The sequence below is a fragment of the Mus caroli genome, chromosome X (assembly GCF_900094665.2).
Source record: "Mus caroli chromosome X, CAROLI_EIJ_v1.1, whole genome shotgun sequence".
Classification (NCBI taxonomy): domain Eukaryota; kingdom Metazoa; phylum Chordata; class Mammalia; order Rodentia; family Muridae; genus Mus; species Mus caroli.
Window position 1 is genome coordinate 7426917 of NC_034589.1, and position 10121 is coordinate 7437037.

The 10121-nt window shown below is 39.1% G+C and overlaps 1 protein-coding gene across 9 annotated transcripts in view; it reads right to left on the minus strand.

Moving 5' to 3' along the window:
* Nucleotides 1-10121, minus strand: part of Cask (calcium/calmodulin dependent serine protein kinase) — a 323785-nt gene that overhangs the window by 68887 nt on the left and 244777 nt on the right. For all 9 annotated transcript variants that reach the window (XM_029473085.1, XM_021152785.2, XM_021152784.2 and 6 more), the window contains one exon: nucleotides 6415-6536. In XM_029473085.1, coding sequence (XP_029328945.1) covers nucleotides 6415-6536 — 122 coding nt within the window. The remainder of the gene's footprint in view (nucleotides 1-6414; nucleotides 6537-10121) is intronic.

The window sequence follows — 10121 nt, forward strand, 5'->3', positions numbered from 1 at the left end:
AAAAAAAAAAAAAAGAGATGGCTCAGCATGCACACGGGTCACCCACAACTATTGTAACTCCAACTCCAGGGGATCTTATACTCTCTTCTGGCCTCTGTGGGTACCTGCACTTACATATACATAATTAAAAATAAATCTCAGAAAATTTAAAAAAAGATAGGAAACTATTCTAATCTACAGAATCATGACAAATTTTTGACAAATTAGCCTCGACTTAACTTTGTTCTGAATCTTAAGATAATTTTCTCTCATAAATGAACATTAAAAAATGGTTTGATTAGAGAATGCTAATGAAAACTGAAAACAAAACAATGTGCAATGGTCAATTTAAATGTTAGGTTCATATCATAACCATAAGATGTCCAAATGTTGATATTATATTATATTATATTATATTATATTATATTATATGATATCTGCCAAAATCTTTGAAATGTGGGAAGTGGCAAATGCATACTTGAATGTAGATGGACTGATCACAAGAACACTGTCCTGCTGCGTTCTTCTCACTGATGTATAACTCATAGTATTTTCCAACAAGCTGCTGCTTCCTTTTCTTCATTTGTTTTTGAGATATTGTCTCATGTACCTCAGGCTGGTGTCTACTCATTCTGTAGCAGAAGATGACCAGGGGATGAGCCTTCTGCCATGGTCTCCTGAGTGCTTGGACTACAGGCATGTACAGTCAGCCATATCTGATTTATGAGGACTGAATGTAGGGCTTTCTGCATGCTAGGTAAGCATTACACCTGTAGTTCTTAAAATAACCTTATCTGGAAAGGTTACAAAAATGCTAAGATAAGGTTAAAGAAAAACCTCATTGCTTTCTCTCATTTATGAGGGCTTTGTTCAAGTACACAGTGCGGCCACTATAAGTGAATAGATTGATGATGGCTGGTAAACATATAGCTGTGATGGTTTATTTTGCTTGTCAACTTGAATTAAATCTGGCATTAAATTAGAACCATGAACTTCTGGCCAGGTCCATAAAGGGCTTCCTGGATGGGTTAACAAGAGGAAAGACCTTCTCCTAGAGTAGGCAGCACCCCACAGTCTAGGGGGAAAGGAGTGTAAGGAAAAAGCAGTGCTGCTTTATGCCTGCCTGCCTTTGTTCCTTGCTGGCAAATGCATCTTGTTGCTGATGCTGCTTTGTCCATATTTTGCTGACACTGGAATCTAGCTTCTTCCAACATAGAGTGAAGACCAGTAGCTGTCTAGGAATCCTCTAGTCCTTGAGTATAATATTGGAATCGCTGAAGTATTCAACCTCATGGACTGAACAGCTACTGAGTACTTAGCCTTTCCAGTGTGTAAATACTCACTGTTGGATATCTGCACTACATTGTGTAAGCCCCTTGGTAGTATATATTCATTATATCAGTTCTGTTACTGCAGAAAACCTTAACTAATAGTTACATAATTATCTCAATCCAGTTTTAGAAGATTTCTCCCAATTCCCTTGTGTTTGCCCATTGCATGCAATGAAAATTTACTCGTGTGTGTGTGTGTGTGTGTGTGTGTGTGTGTGTATTTTCAAAGTTTTAGGGGCCATGTCACTAGTGAGGTACCTTAGTGGCAAAGCACTTGCCTAACAGATATGTTATCCCATGTTTGCTCCCAACACCACAAAAACAAAACAAAATTTATAATTTTAAACTCTTAAAATGAATCTACAATTCCCTTTGAGATTATGGTTCATTCTGAGATAATTTTTATATGTGGTGTAAGAGTCCAAGTTCATATTTTTCCTTATGGAGGCCCAATAGTGGTGGTCCCATCTAAAGACTATTGCGTTGTCATTTAATTGTCTTGGCATCTTCTGTGACATCTTAGTTATAAATGTGAGAGTTTATTTCTAAATATTTTTGTTCCATCCGTCTATATATCTATACTTATACCAAATTATTTTGGTTTTTTGTAGCTTTATAGTAAGTTTTGAAGTCAGTTCTCTTATGTTATTATTCTTTGTCATTTTTTTGACATTTCTACATAAATTTCAGGATCACCATGTCAATTTCTGGTTCTCTACTGTTTCCTTCCCTAATGCTGGTTATGGAACTCATAGCCTTGTGTATAGTAGCAAAGCTACCACTCCCTCAGGTCCCATTGTATCAACTTCTACAAATAAATACTGTTTAAATATTGATACGAATGGTATAGATTAATATGGGAGAGTACTGCTTTTACCAATAAATACACCTCTCTATTTATCTGGTTCTTATTTTCTCTCTCTCTCTCTCTTTCTCCTCCTCCTCTCCTCCTCCTTCTTCCTTTTTCTTCTGATTGCATTAGAATTCTTTTTTTTTTTTTTGGTTTTTCGAGACACGGTTTCTCTGTATAGTCCTGGCTGTCCTGGAACTCACATTGTAGACCAGGCTGGCCTCGAACTCAGAAATCCGCCTGCCTCTGCCTCCCAAGTGCTGGGATTAAAGGCGTGCACCACCACGCCCGTCGCATTAGAATTCTTTTATTCTTTTTTAAATTAACTAATTAATTATCTTACACTCCATATTTTGTTCCCCCCATCCACCCTCCAACTGTTCCACATCCCATTCCACCTCCCCACTCACCCCACCTGGCCTCTAAACTCCCTGGGGCCTCCAGTCTCTTGACGGTTAGGTTCATCATCTCTGAATGAACACAGACCTGGAAGTCCTCTACTGTATGTGTGTTGGGGGCCTCTTATCAGCTGGTGCATGCTGTCTGTCCTCCCACTACCAGCATGCCCAGCTGCTCATAATGACTATTCTTTCTCCCTACTTTCTGTGAGAGCAGTGCTACATCCCACATCTGAGTGACATCACGTTGCAGCTGTCTTTCTGTGTCTGGATTATTACACTAATCATAATGCTCTCTAGGCTCATTCACGTGGCTGCAAATGACAGGCATTTCAACACAATGGAAATTGTGTTCTCTTTAAGTTCTAACAGTGTCTTCTTGAAAACTAAACTTGTTTAAATTTAAAGCCATGATGAGGGCAAACCAAGCCTTCAGATGCTCTTCAGTCATCCTTAGGAACTTATTCCTATGTGCTTTGTCAGCTTAAAGCTTCTCAGACTTATATATATTTTGAGTGTTACTGATTTAATAAGAATAACATAAAACAGTTTCTTGGAACTCAGCAACCTAAATCAGTTCTGCCAGTGGTTGTCACTGTTGAGGCCTCTGTCAAACCAAACAATCCATATCAAGCATGGGGTGTGGAGTAGTAGAAGGAGAAGAAATGGATGGGCAAAGTTTTAAAAGTTTCTTCCCAAGAGCTATTCATCCATACTTTCTCTTTTTTGAAACACTGTTGCTATGCGTACTAGGCTGGCTTCTAGCTTGCGTTCTTCCTGCCTCAGTCTCATGGGTGCTGAGGGTCAAACCAAGGATCTTGTACATGCTAAACAAATGTTCTACCACTGAGTTACATGGGGAATCTATGCTTGTGTCTAAGTTGTTTTTTCTAGGTCCCCTACCTTCTAAAGTCAAAGGCCAAAGACAATGTATAAGAGTTGATATGATCCTGAGTGAGATAACTTAGGACACACATGGTATGTACTCACTAATAATTGGATATTAGCCAAAAAAAAAAAAAAAGTACAGAACCCAGGACAAAACCCACAGAACTCAAAAAGGTCAACAAGCTCAAGTGCCCAAGTGAAGATGCCTCAGTCCTACTTGAGAGAGAGAAGAAAAGAATCAAAAGCAGGGAAGGAGGGAAGGACCTGAGAGGAAAAGTGGATGGGGTGGGGAGTCGGGGGAGAGGGAAGCCTAATCTGGTACTGGGTGAGGGAAAAGGACTGAAGCCCTGAGGGCCAGCAGAAAGAATTTAAACAGGAAACCCCAGGAAATAGGAGGTTGGGAGGAGCCTGAGGAAAAGAAGGTCAAGTGACAGGCACAAAGTGGGATTCAGTTCAAGGGAAGGCCCCAAGGCTGACACTATTACTGAGGCTATGGAACACTCACAAAAAAGGACCTATCATGATCTCCCTCTGAAAGACCCAACAAGCAGCTGAAAGAGTCAGATGTAGATATTTGCACCCAACCAATGGACAGAAGCAGCTGAGCCCTGTTGTTGAATTAAGGAAGGCTGAAAGAAGCTGAGAAGAAGGGCAATCCTATAGGAGGACCAGCAGTCTCAATTAATCTGGACCCCTGAGATCACTCAAACACTGGGCCACCAAACGGACAGCATACACCAGCTGATATGAGGCCCCTAACATACATACAGTAGAGGACTTCCGGGTCTGTGTTCATTCAGAGATGATGCACCTAACCCTCAAGAGAATGGAGACCCCAGGAAGTTTAGAGGTCAGGTGGAGTGGGGGTGGGGGTGGGGGTGGGGGTGGGGTTAGCTACATGGAGGCGAGGTGGGGTGGGGAGGTGATATGGGATGTAGAGCAGTCGGAGGGTGGATGGGGGTGGGGGCAATAAAATATGGAGTGTAAAAAATGAATTACAAATACAATTAAAAAAAAAGAGTTGATTATCTCCTACTATGTGGGACCCAGTGATTGAACTCAGGTCATCAAGCTTGGCAGCAAGCACCTTCACATGCCGAGCCACTTTACCAACTCTACACTGCTTTTAATTATGTGCAAATGCATATAGGATTGCCTATAGAAGCCAAGAGGGTACTGGATCTCTTATAGTTACAGGCAGTTGTGAGCTGTCTAATGTGGGTGGTGGGAATTGAACTTGGGTCCTCTGAATAACCAGGTGTGCTCTCTTTCCAGCTCCTATACCCATAATTTAGAACTGTTTATTATAACAGTTAGTGAGTTGATTTATATGTATAAAACAAACCAGGGGAGGGGTAGATGGTCTGTGAGTGAAGTGTGCACCAGGGAATAAGCATTAGGGCTTGATTTCAGAGCCCCAGAATCCACATAAAGAGCTGGGCTCAGCATTGTGTCTGTAAGTTCAATGCTGGGGGTAGGGTGGTCCTTAGAGATCATTGGCCAGTCAGCCCAGAAAAATCAAAAGCTGCAGGTTTAGTGAGAGATCCTGTGTCAAAAAATAAGGTAGAGTATGACCAAAGAAGATGTTCCATGTCAATCTCCAGCCTCTACAAGCATGCATATACATGTGCACATGTACCCATACAGCCTCATAAATATGTACCCACCTATAAAGCTAAAGTAACTAAGTAAATCTGATATAATTAATTTGAGTTGACCAAGTTGATGAAGAGAAGCCCCCATTCAATAACTATAATTATACAGCATTAGGTTGAAACATGACACAGCATTTTAAGCTAGCTTTCCCTATAGTGTTCCTCAAGGGCTTTACAGGATTTTAAAGTAAAAGATCTGCTCTCGAGAAACAGTATTAAATAAATCTCAAAAGTTCCTTCTTGTCAGGACATCTTAGCACTGGTAACAATGCCCACCTGAAGCCCACACTTATTTAGTCATCAAATATCCAATCAGTTAAAGCCCCTTTTTCCTTTCCTGCCCCACATTACCTAGCAGAATGTTTTATAGCACATCCTGCTTTGCCTTAGTGCAATCTGCATTAGCGGTGGGTGAATCAAGAAGTACCAAACAGTTCTAGGTCTCCCAAAGAAGTTATGTTCTCTTCTTAAGGGAAAAAATTTCCTGCACACCACCTGAAATGCACTATTACCATCAGAACCACCCAAGATTTTCACTGTAGAAATCAACTATGCTTTCTGAGAGTTTACTGAAAACAGACACGAATGGTCAGTTTCTGTTTCTATTCTTTTCTTGAGACAGGGTCTCACTATGTAGTCTTGGCTGTCCTATAAGTTTCTATGTAAACCAGGATGGTCACAAACTCAGAGATCTGCCTGCCTTTATCTTCTGAGTGCTGAGTGTGGAGGCATGTGCCACCACATCTGGTTATGCTTCTGGGGTTTTTTTTTTTTTGTTGTTATTTGGGTCCTAATCTGCTGCCAAATTTAATAATGAAACACCCTTTTATATTTGAAGATACCAAATTTGCAAATGCTGGTGTCCCAGCGATATTAAATATGTATGTGTGTAGACCTACTCCATTGCACAGTATCCTCTTAGTTTTTTATCACTTCTGTATGCATGATTGAGAAATAATGTTTTAAGGCAATAGAGAGAAATCACTGTTAAGATTAATAATTTGTTATAGTAGAAAAATTACCTTGGTAACTTAGGGTTGTGCTACACTCTAACAATCTTGCTTATCACTTGTGTGCACAAATTATAAGTACACACAATTTCCCCGTTGTGGCTGGTTAGGCTATACTGCATTTGTACTGTGCATATGATTAGTTTACTTTGGAACCTGTACTAGATGGTTTTCCCCATTTTCACAGATACAAAGAAGTTGAAAAGGGAGTACTATGCTGTAAGATCTGGAAATCCCTATAAAGAAGTCTGCTAAATACTAAATGTTTTTCAAACAAGAAAAATTTAAAAAGACAAGACTTACATCCAGCAGTGTGTGAAGATGTTGATCCTGGAAAACACTGTGTAGAAAATCTAGGTCCTTTTCACTGCAGTCTGTAAGTGCGTGAATCTCTTCGAGGCTGTCCAGCACCTGAGAGACGGCTCCTGGGGGGACAAATGGGAAAGAAACTGCTAGTGCATAGTCAATGTTACATTAACCTTTCCAACCCTAAGCTTACACTTAATAACAATGAGTATCAGAACTGAGAAGGCTTGTGTTTTTATGAAGGAGAAGCTCAAATGCTTCATGTCATTTAAGGGCAGAATACCTTGTGTTTATGTTCTCAACAAAGTATTTCTGCCTTTTGCTTTTAAAGTGAACTTAATCTTGTATGTTTAAGTTAAAGCACTTGGGCTGGAGAGATGGCTCAGCAGTTAAGAGCACTGTCTGCTCTTCCAGAGGTCCTGAGTTCAATTCCCAGCAACCACATGGTGGCTCACAGCCATCTGTAATGGGGATTCGATGCCCTCTCCTGGTGTGTCTGAAGACAGTGACAGTGTACTCACATACATAAAATAAATATTTTTTAAAAAAAAAAATTAAAGCACTCTGTCAACAGAACTGGGCTACTATAATAGATGATCTGGGTGCAGCAAGTTATACATCAGCTAGACAGTAAAGGTATCGGGATCCTAAGGCTTTTTGCAATATTATAAACACATTTTATTACATACTGACAGTATAAGAAACTATGGAAAAGAGTCAGAGACCATCAACTAAGAGCTCTTGGTACTTAATATAAGTTTGGAGGCTTTTTTAGTTTTAGTTAGCAAAGACCTCAGTCTATTTATTCCTTTTTGAAATTTTACATATGGAACCAAGAGAAGCAAAGTCACTGTCACTGTCTCAGATCCTTATACAGACTCAATGACAAAGGGCTGGTAGATTAACAGACATGTGCATAATGGACACATCCAAATACCACAGGATATGTTAAAGAAAGTTCTTTTGTAGGGAAAAGAAAATGGGAGTGTTCTCAGTTTCCATACATTTTCTCATGCTCAGCACAGTAGGCAGGTATCATTAGTGAAAGATACACATGAACATTATTAAAGTCATTTACACAGCCTTAAAGAACGAATCTGTTTTACACTACACATAATATGCAAATATACACTCCATAAGAAAAGAATCCCAAGAGGCCTGAGCGAATTTGTATATACCAAGGAAGTCTGAAAATAAGTGCTTCATTCGTAGCTAAGTCTTCAGATCAGTGGTCCTTGACTGTGTGGGTTTGATTTTGCTCTCCTAGGGGATATTTCTTAGTGTCTGGGGCGACTCTGGGTTGTGACAACAGCAGGAAGGGAGGGTGGCCTGTAGTAGTAGAGGTGAGGGATGATACTGAATATTCTCCAGTATCTAGGACAGCACCCTACAACTAAGAGTCATCTAACCCAAAATGTTAGTATTCAGTATGAAAAACCCTGATTCAGACAAAAATAAAATATTCTTTAGGAACTGTTTCTAGTTCTTCTTATTCTCAGATCCTACCCTAATATTACAATGTGCTTATTGGTGAGAATGTAAATCAGGGTTATTTCTCCAGAAATCAGGCAACATATACCAAAACCCTTAAATGTCTATGTGTTTCAATGGGCTAGTTTCATTTGCAAAAATCTACCCTAAAGAGAAAAATAGAAGGATTCTGTACAAGGATGTTTATCTTATAAATGGAAGATAAATTTAATAGACAATGATTATGTAAATTATTAGGATGCTTACATAATGACATGTATAGATGAATGAAAATTGTTTTTGAAAAAAATTTAAAGACATAGGAGAATTCTTATGGTATAAAATTTAGAAAAGTAGACACAAAACCATGGAACTTATATTTCCCTAATTATAGTAAAAAACAAGACAGACAGACATATAGACACACACACAGTGGAAAAAAATAAATCTAAATACAGTAGAAGTCTAACAGTAGTTATCATTTTCTTACATAGCCCACCCTGTTTTTGCTTATATGTTCCAAGGTTTCTACAACAGCAAAAACAAATTGCTGCATAAGCTACTTACGTTTGTAGTACTATTTAGTTACATTAAAGTTTTGGTGTTTAAGTCACAAATCGAAAACTACTGTGATTATTTTAAAAATCTGTCTTTATTTTGAGATAGTTATAGATGTAATGTACTTGTAAAAAAAATGACACGAAGATTTGTTTCTCTGAAAATACCATCTGAAAAAGACCTTAGTAGATATCACAGTCAGGATGGTGACATAGGTACAATAAGCTACAAAACATCTATCCCTACAAGGCATTGTCATGATGCCTTAGATCCATTCATTTGCCTCCCATTCTGCTCTTTCCTAATTCCTGACAACCAACAACCTGTTCTCCACTTCTCTAATTTTTCTGTTTTAGGGAGGCTATCTAAATGAAATCACATAGCATATGATCTTTGGAGATTGGCTCTTCTTTATTTTTGAACCCTAGCATACGTCTCTGTAGTCATCCAGTTTCTCCTTCATTGCTTAGTTGTATAATCCATGGCACAGATATGCCAGTTTAACCATTTATTTGTTGGGAAGTAACTATTGGTACTTTTAAATTTTGGATAATTTATGCCTATCAGGCTATTGAGGTTTTTCACCAGGAACCTTCAGGAGATATCAAATGGAATGAAGAGGTACAAGGTAGGAATTAGCTCCCACTGTCCCTGGCATTCCTAAAGATGCAAGGACACAATCCTCCTCTTTGGATTTTTTACCTTGCTCAGTGTAGCAACAAACAAACAAACAAACAAGCAAAAGCAAAACAAACAAAAGCCCCAAAGAATAATAACAACAAACCCTTGTAAAATAGCACAAAATCAATTTTGTTCCCTTATTGAAAGATTTGGAAAGAGAACATGTAGAAAAAAAAGTAGTCACCAATGTCCCTATGAATCTTTGGTTCTCCAAACCACATCATGGCTAGTGGAATTAAATGATACTGAGGTTATCAAAAGAGAATTCACAATAACAGCAACTCACAATTCTTTAGTTTCTATTAGTAGCCAATACAACCCTACCCTATTGGGTCAGACAATGACCAAGTCCCTTACTGAACTGAATGTTCCTCCTTTGGCCAGGTACTAGGTAGGGGCTTCAAGGAAAACAGAAATATGCTCTCAAGGCCTCAAGGGACTCTCAGGTTGGTGTAGGCAATAGGCAAACTACACCTTGAAGTGAATAGTCCTGGGATAGGACTGGGGAGGAGGAAGAGCAGGAAGTCCCCATCTTAAGCAAGGGATGTATCTGCTGATGGGGCCAGTGGATGGTTATCTTTCTGAAAACATCAAAGACATCTATTAGCCTGCATTCCCATGGTCTCCAGTGGCCTATTAAACCTCCTTACCTGTCACTTCTGAAGTGACTTATTATAGTCATAGCTTATACACAAACAGGATTCATTTAATGGACAAAGCGGGGCATTTCTTCAGTTGTATGCAAGTTGCCTATTTCCAGCTCTGCAAAAGGTCCCTAACTTCAAGTTTTTGCAATTATATAGGAGAATTATTGTTTTAATTTATTTCCCTTCCATCTTTTAAATTGAATGAATGTTTTTGTCCAATCATAAAATATTTCTTCACCTTTAGCCACTATTGTTATTATTTGCAGAGCTGGGGATTGAACCCAAGGCTCTGCTCTGCTCTGCTCTCCTCTCCTCTCCTCTCCTCTCCTCTCCTCTCCTCTCCTCTCC